The sequence below is a fragment of the Hirsutella rhossiliensis genome (assembly GCF_020360975.1).
Source record: "Hirsutella rhossiliensis strain HR02 chromosome Unknown scaffold00009, whole genome shotgun sequence".
Taxonomy (NCBI): Eukaryota; Fungi; Ascomycota; class Sordariomycetes; order Hypocreales; family Ophiocordycipitaceae; genus Hirsutella; species Hirsutella rhossiliensis.
Genome location: NW_025408675.1, coordinates 2,144,205 through 2,161,455, shown reverse-complemented (window position 1 = coordinate 2,161,455; position 17,251 = coordinate 2,144,205). Strand labels below are relative to the sequence as shown.

General features: G+C 42.1%; 1 protein-coding gene across 1 annotated transcript; it reads right to left on the bottom strand.

Annotated features, from left to right (window-relative positions):
* Positions 1-317: 317 nt before the first annotated feature.
* Positions 318-2,941, bottom strand: HRG_08178 (uncharacterized protein; the record flags this gene model as incomplete). Its single annotated transcript, XM_044866649.1, has 2 exons — positions 318-350; positions 2,747-2,941. The coding sequence occupies 2 exons, from the start codon at positions 2,939-2,941 to the stop codon at positions 318-320; spliced, it is 228 nt and encodes a 75-aa protein (XP_044718538.1).
* Between the last annotated feature and the right edge of the window lie 14,310 nt (positions 2,942-17,251).

Genomic DNA, 17,251 nt, shown 5'->3' with positions numbered 1-17,251 from the left:
CGGACTATAGGAACCTTAAGTACTTTATAACCCGCTAGCACCTCTTAGAGCGGTAAGCCCGCTAAGCGGAGTATCTCTTACGCTTTAACTTCTCGATTAAGTACCGCCCTAAGCGGGACTCTATAGTCCTAGACGCGCTTTCCTAGAGGGATTAGGACCGGCTAATAGGAGCAGATATCGAGGCCTAGGATCTATAGCTTATCCCGTAAGAAGCGCTATAGACTTATATAGGAGCTTCCCTAGTAAAGGAAGGCGCGGTGCTAGCGGACGAGCTTCCTCTTATACCTTTACTACCGAACGAGCTTCCCTTAGCGCCTTTACCTCGGTCCGGCGAGGAGGGATAGACCGGCCTAGGGGCACGCGCGGCGAGAGTATTCTAAGATATAGCCCTTTAACGCTTATAGGATAGGATAGCGGCTCTAGATCGCACCTACGAGAGCGTGCACCGCGCTATAGAGTCCGGCGCTCGACGCCTAGATCTAAAGCTAAAGCTAAAGGTATAGGTAGCCGACTACTATATCGACCTACGGGGGTATCTACGCTAGCGGGGGAGACTATAAGTACCGGGCGTACCGTATACTACGGAAGCTAAGGAGAAGGATAGACCGCCGGAGCTAGACGAATAGAACGAGCTCTAAGGGAGGCTAGTCTAGCTTATCTACGACTCTAGCGTCGTAGGTTACCTAGGCAGGTAGGGTATAGCGGCGGGCCTTGCGAGGGACTTTTACTAGCCCCTCCTATAGCACTACGTTCGTTGCTTCCTCTATAACTATAATATCTATAGCCGTACGAAAATCTAAAGGGCGTAGCTTAAGGGGCTGCTTAAGTAGCTTCTAGTACTAGACCGGTTCTATACGTATATATAGATAGACTTTATAATAGACCTCCCGCTTATAAAGGGCGGTAACCGCTATATATAGGTAATTAAGGACCGACTTAGTAAATTAGTAGTACTAGAGCTAATACTGTCTATAGATATAAAAGCTTACGTAGAGCGCTTCCTTTAATACTAGGCCCGCTTATATAGCTAGCCGGCCTCTATTACGAGCGATAGAGGGTCGAACTAAACTAGCCGCTTTTAGTAGTACCTATGCCGGCTACTCTAGATTATATAGCTGCTTAGCACGGCCTATTACCTATAGACCGATAAGGGTCCTAAGAGGGTTAACTAAGAAGCGTAGGCGTACCTATAAGTAGTTATAGCCCGTAACTAGGCGGACTAAGACCGCTAGCTCCCCGCTACCTAGCTCGCGCTAAATAGTAGACTATAATCCTCTATTTAAATAGCCCCCTTCTTCGTAACGCATAGCTTTAAGCCGCCCTCCCTAATCCCGTTTACCGCTAACGTAGTAGTAGAGTAGTATAGTAGTACGTTACTAGAGAGCCGCGCTTCTACGTTTATATAGAAGCTATAAGAAACTATAGAATACTACTAATCCGCGATAGCCGCAGCGGCGTAGGATTAGGAGCGGCATGCTAATAAGACTAAGGCGCTAGTAAATAGGTTTACGGTAAGAGATAAGGTATAGCTCGACCTCCGTAACTATAGGTTAGTACGACTAAAGAAGAAACTAGACTAGCTATATACGAAGTTTACGGTATAGAGGGTCGTTAGCCCGTAGGCAGTTAAGCTCGATAGCCTCCTAATAGGGGTCTATAATAAGGTTAACGTTAACCTCTTTCGCCGAGCCTCCTTCGACCCGCTACCTAGATAAGAAATAGCGGACGCCTAACCGCCTATAATTAAGGTAGAAGGGGACGACGAATTTAAGGTTAAGGAGATATAGGCTATACGCTAGAGGAAGGTAGGCAGGGGGATACGCTAGGAGGTTCTCGTTAAGTAGCGTAGGTACCTCGACCCTATATAGGAACCTATACGTAAGTTTATAGGAGCTATAGCCCTCGATAAGTTTAAGACCCTATATAGACCGGTAGATAAGAACGATAGACTAGTAGACTACCGGTAGTAGCCTAGACTAAGACTACGAAATAGGTAAAGCGGAGTTAATAGTTATAGCGATATAAGCGTAATAGTATAAGCGGAGATAAAAATAGTATTTATTTTAAGGCGGAGCCCTTAGACTTCCCGAGCTTATTCTTTATTATTACCCTTACCCTCGCTATTATTATTATTATTATCCTCGTTAGCCCCCTCCTCCTCCTTAGCGGCGGCGGCGGCGCTCTCTAGCGCGCTAAGTCGGCCCTCTAGGCCTATAAGCTAGTCGGCGGCGGCGGCGGCTCCGGGGGCGGAGGGGCGGCGGCTAGCTTCGGCGGCGGCGGTAGGGGTAGTAGTAGCGGCGGCGGCGGGCACGGCTATAAGGATCGCCGATAAGGCAACGGAGGCGGTATCCCTAGTACCGGGAGAGTTAGTAGCGGAGGTAAGAAAGCGGAGGGGGAAGAACCTATTTAGGGATAAGCCCCTAGCGCTCTAAGGCGCGGAGGTTACGGTAGGCGGCTACGGCGGCGGTAAGGCGCTTCTTAGTAGCCCCCTAGGCCTGCCTATACGCGCCGGCCTTCTAAGCCGACGCCGCAACGAGCAGGACGGGAGGCGCCGCCTTATAAGCGCGGCCGGCACGCGTATACTAGTAATAACTACCGCCGCGGCGGCGCCCGACCTAGTCGGCGTAAGGGAGCTCCTACGACGTATACCGTATATAGGGGGCCGCGCGAGCTCGGCTGAACTAGCGCTTATACTTTAAGGAGTTAGCGGAAGACGTCTATTACGCTCGCTCGACTATAGACTTACGGGGGTAGCGGAGACGGAGGCGGGGGCCGAGGGGCCGGGCGTTATAAGTAGCGGCGGGGATAGCGTTATTACCCTAAAGGGCGACGTGAGGGTAGCTAGCGTAGCGGAGGCAGTAGCGGCGGCGGTAGGCATAGTAGTAGGGGCGCGGGTAGGAGCAGCGGCAGCGGCGGAGTCGTCGTCGGCCGTGCCTAGCATAGCGTCGACGAACGACTTCGCACGCTCCGAGAAGGAGGAAGTAAGGGAGGGGGAGGTAGATATATCTATCGCGGAAGTTAGTATTACGGATTACGGCCTCCCGCTCTATAGGGCGGGGAACTTATTAGTTAAAGTTATTATTATTATTACTATTATTAGGGCTATTATTACTACTATAGCTATTACTATAAGTATACGTTAATAGAGCGGCCCGTATAACTAAGAACGAACTAACGCCCTAGGTAGAGTAGAACTTACCTATTATTACTACTACTATAGTTAAAGAAGGAAGAGAAGGAAGGGAAGGAGGAAGGGGGGGATACCGCCTTATATACCCCTTAGTAGAGGAGGCGGCCTAAGGCTAAGGGGACGGGCAACCTAAGGCTTACGTAGGTCTAGGCCGGCCGCCGGCTACCTAGGGGCGTATATAATAGGTTACGCCCTTATTTAAACGGCTAGCCGGCCGATAAGTATAGAGCTAGGTTCTAGCTACCTAGGCTAATAAGTATAGGGATAATAAGGCTAGTAAGGCTAGCATAATTAATAGGAAAGAGTAGGGTAGAGCTAGCGGTATAGGCCTAATAGTATAGAAGCCGTTAATAGGGCAGCGCCGCGCCGCGCTTAAGGGAGGGTATTATATAAGAGTCTTTAACTATTATAAGTTATAGGCTTAGGCTATAGCCTAAGCTATATAGTTACGTACGGAGGGCCGGATCCTATATATATATATACGGGCTAGCCGCGTATAGAAGAGCTCTATATAGCTTATTAATATTATCCTACGGACGGCACCTATGTATACGCCTCTACCTACTCTATAATAGTAAGCCCCCCTTACCCTTAGAGCCCTTAGAGCCGCCGCTACTACCGACTAGCTTATAGGCTTAAAGGGCCGCTTAAGTGCCTTAAAGAGCGCCGCCGCCGCTAATAAGGTAAAGGAGGATAATAAAGATAAGGATAATAATAATAATAAAGATAAGGAGTAAGTTTAAGTAGTTTAAGGGCTCTACCTTAAAATAAACGCTATTTTTATCTCTACTTATATTATTACGCTTATATTATTATAACTACTTACTCCGCTTTACTTACTTTATAGTCTTAGCCTAAGCTATTATTAGTAGTTTATTAGTCTATTATTCTTATTTACTATCTTAAATAAGGCCTTAAACTTATCGAAGGCTATAGCTCTTATAAACTTATATATAGGTTCTTATATAAGGTTAAGATACCCGCGCTACTTAACGAGGACTTCCTAGCGTTTCTCTTTATTAACCCTTTTCTAGTATATAGCTTATATCTCTTTAACCTTAAACTTATCCTCTCTTTCTACCTTAATTATAGGTAGTTAAGCGTTTACTACTTTTTATTTAAGTAGTAGGTTAAAGGAAGCTTTATAAAGGAGGTCTATATTAATCTTATTATAGACCCTTATTAAGAAACTATTAAGCTTTATAACCTATAAGCTAATAACCCTTTATACTATAAAATTTATATATAGCTAGTTAAGCTTCTTCTTTAGCTATACTAACTTATAGTTATAGAGGTCTAGCTATACCTTATCTCTTACTATAAACCTATTTACTAGAGCCCTAGTTTTATTAGCGTACTACTCTTAATCTTATACTATAGCGGCTATCGCGGATTAGTAATAATCTATAGTCTCTTATAGCTTTTATATAAACGTAAAAGCGCGGCCCTTTAATAATAAATTACTATACTATTCCGCTATTATATTTATAGTAAAGGGAACTAGTAAAGGTAGTTTAAAGCTATATATTATAAAGAAAGGGGCTATTTTAATAAAGGTATATAGTTTATTATTTAATATAAGTTAGGCTATAAGGAGCTACTAGTCTTAGTCTACTTAGTTATAGGCTACGATAGCTTATAAGTAAGCCTATACCTCTTAGTTAACCCTTTTAATCCCTTATCGCTTATAATAAAGGCTAGCTAGCTATATAAGTAGGCTTAGTACTATAAGAAGTACTTTATATAGGACTTTATATCTATAGATAGTATTAGCTTTAATACTATAAACTTATTAAGTTAGTTTTTAATTACTTATATATAGTAGTTACCGCCCTTTATAAGTAAGAGGTTTATTATAAAGTCTATCTATATATATATATAGAACTAGTTAGGTACTAAAAGCTACTTAAGTAGCCCTTTAAGCTACGCTCTTTAAATCTTAATATAGCTATAGATATTATAGTTATAAAGGAAGTAGCGAATATAGTACTATAAGAGGGGCTAGTAAAAATCCCTTATAAGGCCTACTACTATACCTTACCGACCTAGGTAGCCTATAATACTAAAGTAATAAACGAGCTAGACTAGCTTCTTTTAAAGCTCGTTTTATTTATCTAGCTTTAGCAGTCTATCCTTCTCCTTAGCTTTTAAAGTATATAGCGCGCCCGGTACTTATAGTCTGCCCTACTAATATAAATGCCCTTATAGGTCGATATAATAGTTAGCTACTTATACCTTTAGCTTTAGCTTTAAATTAAGGCGTTAAGCGCTAGACTTAATAGCGCGGCGTATACTCTTATAAGTACGGTCTAAAGATAATATCCTATCCTATAAGCGTTAAAAGACCTTATCTTAAAATACCCGCGCTATACGCGCCCTTATACCGGTCTATCCCTCCTTACTAGACTAAGGTAAAGGTATAAGGGAAAGCTTATTTATTAGCCCTATGCCTCCCTTTACTAAGGAAGCTCCTATATAAGTCCGTAGCGCCTCTTATAAGATAAGCTATAGATCCCGGGCCTTAATATCCGCTCTTATTAGCTAGTCTTAATCTCTTTAAGAAAGTATATCTAAGACTATAAAGTCCCGCCTTAGTTAGTACTTAATTAAAAAGTTAAAGTATAAGAGGTACTTTACTTAATAGGCTTACTACTCTAAGAGGTACTAGTAAGTTATAAAGTACTTAAAGTTCTTATAGTCTATAAGAACCTTAAAGCTCTTATAGCTTTAAAGCTCTACTTACTATTACTTAAGGTAGTTAATAATCGCTAGTATCTCTTTATTATAAATAGTATAATTCCGCTCTACTAAGGTTAGCTTATAGGAGTAGAACGCTATTAGTTACTTCCGCTTATCTACCTCTTAAGAGAGCGTTCCTTTAAGTACCTAGCTACTATAGTTTACTTCGACTAATATAAACCGGTTAAAGTCCTACTAAAGTAATATTAGGGCTTATAAGAATAAGCCCTTAAGTATATAGAACGCTTCTTTCTATATAGGCCCTTAATAAAAAGCGGTTTACTTTTTAGTAATTTTATTTAAAGGTATTATTATTATTATTATTAAGATTACGCTAGGGACCTAGCTAGAGGTATCTAGAACTTTAATATTAAATAGGAGGGAAAAACTAGAGTGCCTAGGGGAAAACCCTCCCCTCTTTTAGTATAGGTCCGCCTCGAAAGAGGTCGTGGTAGTAGTATATAGGAAATTTACGCCGGCTGCCGCGGGCTCCTCCCGCGAAATCGCGTCTCGGCGCGGGCCCTCTCGGGCCGTAGCCGCTACTATCCCGAGCGGCCGCGGCCCGGGCTCGCTAGCCCGGGCCTAGGGTTATAGGCAGTAGTCTCTCTCTAGGGGCCCGACTCGCGGGCGCCTTTATTTACCCTAGCTCCCGCGTCGCAGCCGCGTAGCCGCGGTTACGTCGGCTTATCGGTCCGTTAGTTAGTAGGGCAGGTAATATCCGGTTGCCGGGCCGGGCGCTAGTATAGGTCGCTCCTAGGTAGGGCCGGCTAATCGAAATTCGGTCGGCTAGCTCCGCTAATCGTAAATCGGTTCCCGTCTAGCTACGCGACTTCCCGATTAAGGGCGCGGCGGCCTATATTTACCCTCTATCTTATAGTTACTAATTACGCGCGCCCGGCTCGCGCCTATATATACCTGCCCTCCCCCCTTAGTTCTATATATGCCTCCTCCTATCCTTCTATTATCTATCTCTTTCGTAGGCCTAACTACTACCTCGCCCGCCTCGTTTCTATAACTCTAGGTCTCCTTAATACCGTATTTAGTTCGCTCGTCGTCGCGTCGTAATATCTAACTAAGAAGCCGACTTAGGTAGTAGCGGCTCGCCTCCTCTAAAACCCCCTCCTTATAAGAAAGTCGCTATAGTAGCGGGATTAAAGCGCTCTATCCTATATTTTACGTATATCGGGCGTCTTACTAGTAAGCTTACCTATAAGTCCTTCGCCGGCTATTAAAACTAATCTTATATATATTAATCCCGGCTTTATCCTAGGTTAGTCTTACCTTTAGTATTTTTACTAACTTTAATAGCCGTAAAGGCTAAAGCGTATATCGCTTACGCCGACTCTAACTAGTCTTATTACCGAGTAAGTAACCCCTTCCTACTATAGTACTATCCGAGTTCGGTGCTAATCTAAGTTCTAGATTACCTCTAAAAGCGAGAAGGCCGCTAGTGCCTTTTACTAAGCATAGTCTAAGGTCAATAGCCCTTCCCTTATTAAGGGTTTAGTATAAGAGCGCCTTTATCGTGCTACTCTAGAAACTTATATTCGCGCTAGTTAGAAGGCCCCTACCGCTAAAGGCAAGGGCGCGTTAGGTAAGTCCGCCCCCGGTCTAGCTATAGTCGCTAAGAATATAAAGACGCTCGCGTCGGCCTTTACCCGTTTCGTAGATAATACCCGCTATATATATAAGTCCCTAGAGAAGTACCTAGGTAAGTTTAGCGACGCTATTAAGACCTTAGCCTAGGTCGGGCCTAAGTCGCTCTTAGTCGCCTAGAAGACTCTTATAGCGGTTAACGATCTCGCTAACTATTTCTATCCTATTACTAGCGACGGCCCTAACGCGGAGGATAGCGGCTTTAATCTTATTAGTCTTACTAGGCCCGTTCCGGCCTTAATCCCCGTCGATAAAAGGAAGGGCAAAGGTAAGGGTAAGGCGGTAGCCGCGTTTAAGGCCCTATCTAAGGCTAAGGCTAAGGTATCTATGCCCGCGGCCGTTACGGAGCCGGCTCGGGAGCTAACCGCGTCTCCCTCTAACGCCGAGCTATAGCCCGGTAGTTCTCTTAGCGCCGAGCCCGCCCTAAAGCGTCCCCGTCTTACGTCGCCTACCGATCTTACTAACGCTCCTAACTTCGTCTAGTAGCGTCTTTATAGCTATCGCGGTTTAGTCCTAGCTAAGATTATTACTAGTCTTAACCTTAATTAGATCTATAGTTATAGTATAGGCTATAGCGAACGCCTCTATACCGCCGCCGGTATAGGTCTTGCCTTAGTAAAGACCCCGGTCGTTACTTTATCTTATAAGCTAGCCGTCTAAGCTAGCTCTAGTTCGGGTTTAGGGTTAGGTCCGTTCGGTTATCGTTAAGGTTCTCGTAGTAGTAGTAGTCCCCGTACTCCTCGTAAGCCTTAGGTTACTCCCTCCTATACTCTACGTACTACCCTAAGGGGGTCTCGTTATTCCCGCCGCGATAACGAGGCGGATATTGCTACTAACGAGCTAGGCTAGGGTCGTAGTTTAGGGGGGGCTAGTTATTAGCTCTATCTTAGTTCGGTTCTAGGTTAAGTCTTATTTAGTTATAGTCTTTTAGTAATAAGTCTTATTCTATAGCTATTAAGGTCGGTTCGGTTAGGTTATATTAGTTCTATTTAGTCTATAGTTTAATCGGCGAGGTTTACGCTTAGTCTAGGTCTAGTTCGATCGAAGCTATAGTCCTATAATCGTAAGTCCTCTCCTTTTCTAGGTCGCTCTAGTAGGGGAGGTAGTTAGCTAGGGTGGTCCTAGTCGGGGCCGCTCTATCCCTAGCGCGACCCCGGTTCTATTATCCGGTATATCTATATATAGCCTCCGAGCTAGGTCGAACTAGCGGAGCCTACCTAAGTAAAGGAACTATTGCGCTAGCGGCGCCGTAGTCCTTTTCCCTTAGAGGCCCGCTCTTACGTTACCTACGTCCCGGGCCTATATTAGGAGGGACTCCCTCGCCCTTACTATTAGTAGATAGTCGATTATCGTATAATAGATAGTGTCCTATCTTTATCTATAGGTATATATTAGCGAAACTATACTAGGGACCTATCGGTCGAAGAGGAAGTTATTAAGCCCGATCTTTCCTATATATATCTAGGTAATTACTATACTAATATACTTAAGGAGGCCCTTATAACGGTCTAGCGTTATCGCCTTATTAAACTAAGGCGGGAAGTTAGCGGGGTAAAGGGTAGTCCGGTATTATTAGATCGCGTCTTCCCTAGCGTTCTATCGGGCGGCCTATTCCTCGTTTAGCCTTTTAAGCGACTTAGCTTTATCCGGGAGGTCGTCTATTTCTATCTAGCTCTAGACCCCCCTTATCTCCTCCGCGAGGGGGGGTCTGCCTAGAGGTAGTGCCGCCGGGGGTCTACCCTCTCTCTAGCGTCGCCTCCTTTTAAGTATACCCGCGACTACGTTAAACGCGCGTTAGATTTAGCCTAGGAGCCCCGAGTCTTCTAGCCTCCGGAGGGTATCCGTTATTCTTTAGTTTAAGTAGAGGTTAATTAAGGGCACCTACGCCTCCGCTTCGACTTAGTAGACTAGGGTCGCGCGGTAGGCACCCGTTACTACCTAGAGGTAGGCTAACTAGTCCCGGGTAAGGTCCCGCGCGATTCTACGTAGTTTCCCCCCTACGGGCGTTATCTTATAGAATATAACTATAGCGTAGGAGATTAAGGACTGGATTACCTTACTATAGACTTCCCTAGCGCGTAGTAAGGTATAGCCCTACGTAAACACCGCGAGCCCGGTTAGGGCTATAGTCTAGCGCTTTAACTTTACTCGGAGTTATTTTAGGTGCGCCTTCTAGTATAGTTTCCGGTATACCTAAACCCTTAGTAAGCGGGCCTCTTAGACCGGGGTTACTACGTTGGCCTTAAGGCGGACCGGCGTCGTTATCGCTTATCTCCTTTATATAAAGTATATTAATTCGCTCTTTAACGGTTTAAAAGTAACCGCGAACTTAGACGCTTATTCCGCGTATACCCTCTAGGCTTCCTTTAGGCGTACTACTATAGTAGCCTTATTAGGTCTAATACTAACTATATTTATATCGTTAGCGAAGCCGATAGTATAAATACTATATATCGTACTAAGCCTTTTATATAAGGGGGTTATATAGTATAGAAATAAGATCGGGGATAAGGGGGAGCCCTAAGGGACTCCCGTCGGCACTTAAGTTAGCTCTAAGGTCCTCCTATTAAAGTAAAGGGTCGATCTCCTATCGCTTATAAAGCTTTATATTAGGCTTATAAGCTACCTAGGGTATCCCCTAAGCTTTAGTTTCTTTATAAGCTTATTATAGTTAACCGTATCGAATACGCTCTTAATATCTAGCTATAGGAATAATACGATGCCCTTCCGGGCTTACGTCGCGCGTACTAGTTCTATTACTAGTAGGATCGCCGCCTCTATAAAGCGTTGCCTCCTATTCTTTATTTATCCGTTTAGTAGGATGCCGTTCGCTTCTACTACTCCCGCGATCCTTTAGGCTAGTATCTACTTAAGTACTTTTCCTACTATAGGTAGGAGGGAGATTAGTCTCTAACCCCCTACTATATAGTAGGCGTCTAGCCTCTTACCTAGCTTCCGGATAACTACTATATTCGCGCTATAGAACCGACCTAGGAAATATAAGAGTTAGGTATAGGCGTTAAAGATTATAGCTAGTCGCTAGACTAAGGCTAGGCCGTACTTCTTAATAAACCCTAAGGGGACGCCGTCTAGACCCGCCGCTTTCTAGCTTACTATCTTACCTAGCGCCCCTACGACGTTAGCTAGCTAGATCTATTAGTTAACTATAAGGGTCGCCTTAGCTATAGGCCGGGGTAGCCCTTAAGTTATGCCGGCCTCTAGTAGGAAGAACTTAGCGGCTAGTAGCTAGGCCTTCCCTTCGAAGGTTTCCGTTAGTTAGTCCTTGCCTTCCTTAACTAGCGGTAGGATATAGGTCGGTTCCGGTAGTAGCTTACTATAGAGTCTTACCTACCTCTCTACGTTCTAGAGCTTAGTATTATCGGCGCTAAATTCCTTTAAGAACTTACGCTAATAGGCCTTCCTCGCCTCGCGGATAGTCCGCTTCTAAGCTATAGACGCCTTATATAGGTCTTCCTAGTTCGCCTCGTTCCTTTCCTACCTATACTTCCTCCTCGCCCTCTTAGCCTCCCTCGTCGCCCTCCTTACCTCCGGGGTAAACTATACGTTGCCCCTAGGTAATGCTCGCCCCTAGCGCGGAACTATAGCTATCGCGATCTACGCTAGAGTAGCGAAGACGTAGTCTAGGTCCTTATCGATATCCTTAGGCGTCTAGAGCATTAGCTAGTATAGTCTTAGCTAGGACGTAGTCTCGGCTTCGACTAGCTTTACTTCCGCTTCTTTTTATCTTAGGGCCGGTTTAGGTGCCTAGGCCTAGGTATCGACCTATAGTATAATAGTTTAAGGGATATAGTCTAACCTAGTTAGGTCTAGGTCGGGCCTAGTATACCGTATTCCGGTCTCCGGCGTTACCTAAGCTAGGTCGATAGTACTATCCCTTTAGCCGTAGAAGAATCTTATATACTCCCCTCTTAGGGTAGCGAGTTTAAGTTATAGCCTTATCGCCTCCTATATAGGTTATATCGCGCTATCTAAGGTTTTATCGTATCTATCCTAGAGTAGGTAATAGATATTAAAGTCCCCTACTATTACTATAGGGTGCTCCGGTTCGATTACGCTTAGGTCGCGTAGCGCTCTTACCCTCGCGGCCCTTAGTAGTAAGTAAATCGCCTATAGTCTAGTACTATCCCCGAAAATTACCTTACTCTAGTCTAGTCTAGACTAGGGCGACTAAGTCCCTAGCCCGAGCCTTTTATATATATATAGCGCGCACCTCCCCTCCCTATAGACCAGGCTATAGGGCGCTGCTCTAAGGGGGGGGGGGCCGCCTCCTAGTATAGCTTCTACTTCCTATAGTACTATTAGGTCGAAGCCGGCCCGGTAGTAAAGCGCTAATTAAGCTAGCTCGTATCTCTTTTATATATTCTAGAATAGTACTTTTAGTTATATATAAGTAAGGTTAAGGTAAAAGGGGTCGTCTATATAAGGAGGGAGGCGCTCTATCTCCTAGCGCTTCTCTATCTACTATACCTACGAATATCGTTTATACTTAGTTCGGCCTCCTTAGCCCTACTAGCCGGCGGGTGTCTCGAGCTCGACCTCTTATCCCGGCGCGGTCTACCTAGTCCCCGCTTTTAGACTATAGTCGATTTAGGAACGCCTTAGGTTTCGACGGTAGGGAGCACCCGTTACTTAGCGTACGTCTAGGTATTCGCGAACTATTAGGGTCGTCGCGGGTAGTTTTCCCTTGCCTTTTCCTAGGCTTTATTCGCTATAAGGTAGGTCTAGGTCTACGATAAGTAGTCCCCTTAATATAAGATATAGTTATAGGGGATTTCGCCTTTCTTAGCCCTATATTCGTCCTCGCCTCTATCGTATACTATACTCTTATATCGGCTATAGAGTTATATCGATATATATTGCCTAGCGATATAGCTATATCTATAGTAGTTATAGCACCTCTATAGTCGGACCGACTTATTATAGGGTTCGTATCGGAAGATCTATACTTCGAGGACTAGGCCTAGGTCGTAGAGCCTATTAGCCTCCTCTAGGCTACCGACCCTAATAAGTATAGTTATCGCCGTCGATATCTTAGATCGGGGGCGTAGCGCCTAGGCCCGGAAGACCTCGACTTTATTTACCTCTATAATCTTATAGAGTAATCGCTCCCTATCTACTGTCGCTACCCCTAAGGGGACGTTCTTTACGACTACCGTATACGCGCGGTGGGAGATCGTAGCCTCTAGTCCGAATACGGCCTTAACCTAGCCTTAGTCCCTCTAATAGGCTCTCGCCGCGGTATTAAATATAACCGCGATATCTCCGCTTTAGAGGCGCCTCGCCGCTATAGCGCTCGTAGCTTTTAGGGCCGTATTTACCGCCTTTATTATATCCTTCGGTTCGCGGCTTAGGATTTCGGGCGGTGCCCCGGTAGGGACTATAATAATCTCGCGTTTATAGCGCGGTAGGACCTATTTTACCGTAGCTTCGTATTAGGTCGGTCCTTTAGTCTCGGCCACGACCGCGGCCTAGGTTCGCTTAGGGCCCCCTAGGCCTAAAGCGATGCCTAGGTAGAGTTCTTCCTTAACTGCCTCCTTAATTATATCCCGGATTATCGTCTTAAAGCTCTCGTCCGCGTAGAGCACCGCCGACGACGCGCTACTAGCGCGGCTCTTCGCCCTAGAGAGCCGTTCGACTACTACCTATACCCTACCGAACTATACGCTTAGGATAAAGCCCGCGAGTTCGTCGTATACTACTTTTTCTATAGGGTCGCTCGGCGCCTAGGCCGGTATCGCATCGCTACTTTAGGTTTATTAACTCGCTCTATCGGGGTATATAAATTCGGGTAGCGTCTCTTCGCGCTACGCGCTCTAATCGAGCCTAGTGCGTCGAGGGCCGCTACTACGTCTACCTACCCCTCGGCCTCGGCGTAGTATCATTACTAAGGGTAATTAATACTACTAAATTAATTCCTAGTATTAGTTAGTGTTTTAGTCGCGATGCGTACCCGCTATAGGCGTATATCGGTCTCGCGAGAAGTTTTTTTTATTTAAGGGTATTATAATATAAGAGAAGCCTTTAATAAATATCCTATAATAGTTCGTAAACTTAAAAAGGCTTTATATACCTATCTATATAGTTAGGGCCGCTTAGTCTTAAATCGCCTAGATCTTTATAGGATCTACTTATATACCTATACTTATATAAATAATAAAGCCTAGGTACTTAAACCTCTTAACCTTAAATTCGTACTTATTTAGGTTAAAGTAAAGCCTATAAAGTTAAAGGCGCTTTAAGACCCTTTATACTTTCTATATATAGTCCTTATAAGAGCCGCTTATATAAATAAGGATATTATCTATATATATAAAAGCGAACTTATTAAGAAAGTCTTAAAGTATATTATTAATATAATATTAAAAGGTAGCGGGCGCTCTTAAAAAGCTAAAGGGCGTTATAAGCTACTTAAATAAGCTATAGCGTATATAGAACGCTATCTTTTACTTATTACCCTTAAAGATCTATACTTTATAGAACGCTTATTTTATATTTAGCTTTATAAACTACTTTACCTTTAAGAGGTTATAAAGCATATCTAAGATTAAGGGTAAGGGGTAGTAGTCTAGCCTTATAATTACGTTTAAAGCCCTATAGTTATAATAGAACTATATCCTACTCCTTAGTTTATATATAAATAGGACTAGCGCTCTTACTTTAAAGCTACGTACTTAAATAAAACCCTTATTTAAGAGGTCCCTTAGTATCTTCTTTAATACTAATAGCTCTATATATATTATACTATATAGCGGTCTAAATAATATAAGTAGTTCTTACCTTTTCTTATTAGTATAGAGTACGATCCTATAGTTTACCCTTAACTTATATAGGTTAAGCTTATTTACTTCCTAGGACTTAAATAGTAGTAGAAGGTTATAAAAGCGCTTTAATATCTACTACTATAGCTTAGCGGTCGACTTTAGCTTCTTTATTTAAAGGGCTTTATCGATATTTACTAAGCTAACTATATAGACCGCTATATTAGCCGCTACTTAGCTTTCCTCTTACTTTACTTATTATATATTTCTTATAAAGATAAAGGTAAGGACTTCTTAAGCTAAGTATAAAGCTTATATACTTAGTCTTATGCCTATAAAACTATTATTATAGTAAACCTACTATTATATAGGCCTAAACTATAGCTTTTTTTTAGTATAGAACTAAGTATAACTCTATATATAATAACTAGGGTTTCCTAAGAATTAAGGGAAACTTTAATTAAGGGATTATATAAGCTATAATAAGCTTATAATAGCTATCGACCTTTATAGCTAGCTATATAATACCTTTAATTACTATACCTTTTATTACGCTTAAGGCGCCCTTTATTTACCTTAGGGCGATCTTTTCTACTAGTACTTATATCTCTTATATAAGCGCCTTATTAACTATAGTATAGTATTAATAGCCCTTATTTATAAGGGCGGCGATAAGTAAGGAGTTATTAATTATAACCTATATTAAAGTAAGCTACTTTTTTATATAAGCGGATAATTCTTCTTTCTTTTTTACTAGTATTAGTAGTTAAGGCTTTAGAGCCTATCTTTACTTTAAAGCTACTCTTTTTCCTCTAAGCTTAAGGGGGCGGAGTCCTCCTTATTATCTAAGGCAAGGAGCGGTTTTATCTTTACTACTTAAACCGCTATAGGCCGCTTAGCTAAAAGGAAGGGGTATTTTAGTATAAAGTATATAAACGCGCTATAATATAAGTAGCGGCCGTTAGCTATTCTCTTTTTAATTTCCTTACTTATTACCTACTTTGCTTACTACTTAAAGTATAGGGTAGTATAAGGGGTAGTTAATAGCGTCTTCTTACTATATTTAGCTTAGTTTATATAAGTAGCCGATATTAAGGTATCCCTATTTATATTAATAGCTAGTTATTTATCTTATAAAGGGGCGGTAATCCTATCGCCGCTATATAGCATACGCTTATAGAGCTTTTAAAAACGCAGCGTTTACTTATAGCCCTATACTACCTTTATTAACCGGCTTATATACTTACCGTAGTTAGTAGGTATAATTATAGGGATAAGTAGCTCTTATAGGGCTAGCGTAATTAGATTCTATAGCTATATAAGCTTTATACTATCTTTTTATATTATAGTTCTTACTACTTATAAAAGCGTCTCTTTAAAATCGGGGAGGAATTCGCTAAAGGTTTATCTATCTCTCTACTTAAGGGTTTATAGCCTATCTTATACCTTCTCCTACTCCTATACGTTACCGAATATATATATAAGGCATTAAAAGAAGTCTTATAAGTCGCGTTTACCCTTAAGGCCGCCCTTATCTTAGAATCTAGAGATCCGCTATATCTAGGGCTTTAATAGCGTATAAAAGAGTAAATACTATGCTATATCGCAATAGCTATTTAGGCCTTATTTCTTATTAGTTATAAACTTTATTTATAGCTAGCTAAGAAAGAAGTAAAAGGACTCTAGCCTACTATCTTAAGTTAGCTAAGGGAGCGGCTTTTATATTAATAGTATCGCCGCTATAACTAGCGTTACGGTAGTTATAAGGGTTATAGCTAGTCCTATAAATAGCTCCTTTAATATAGTAAGAACCTTATCCTTCTTACTAGCTATCGCGCTTTTAATTACTTCTAGGATAGCTATAATACTTCCTATCTATCTATAGAGGGGTAGAATACTTCCTTAAAAAGGTAGTACTTTCTTTAAAGAGATATCTATTAAATCTATTAGTTAATAGCTTATACTATTATAAAGTAAGTAAAGGTATATATATAGGTACTTATAAGAAGGTATAAGCAATAAGCGTAGAATCGGGTAATCGATAACGTAAGCGGAAAGATCGGTCGAAGGAGTATAAGGTAGGATTTCGTCTAGAATTTATAACGAGTATATAAGGGGCTAAATAATATATTAAAAGAATAGCGTTGCAAAAGATACTTACGAACTTGCTTATTCTATCTACTACTCCTAGGGAAATCCTTCGTCTTATATAGACCATTGCTCGCCTACTAGTAGACTAATTAGTTAGCTTTCTAGCACATTCTATAGTGCTTAAAAAGCTCTATCTATAGTATATCTTCCTAACTTAGTAGGTGGTCTGATTGTGGCGTGATGGTTAACGTAAGACTATAGGTTCTAGTATAAGTAGTAGATTTAACTAGAATGTTCTATGCCCCACCTATTCTCGTATCGCGGATATCTTCGGAACCGCTAGGCCGAAATAGGCAATAGGGTATCCGTTCTGCTCGTAATTGACTTATGCATTTTATGCATATTTTTGTTTGTAAGGATAGGCTTATCCTGACCCGCTTTTCCTAGAGGAAGGTATAGTTATCTAGTAAAGGTCTTTGTCTTTTAAGGGTTATTCCCTTAGACTGTATTATAGAGCCTCTTTTTACTAGCTTATTCTATAAAGCCTCCCTATGCCTATTATTTCTTTATAATAGTAAAATAGGAATATAAGGGTATATTCTTATAGCCTCCCTTAAAGAGTACTAAGTAAATAGTGCTCTTTACTAGTTATTTCTTTTATAGTAGAATTATCCTTATTAAGAATAAGGTATATAATAGGAATATAAGGAAAATTTTAAAACCCTTTCTAGGAAAAACCTTAGTAGGAAAAATCCTAGTTATAGTTATAATTATTTCTCCTCTTTTAGGCAAACCT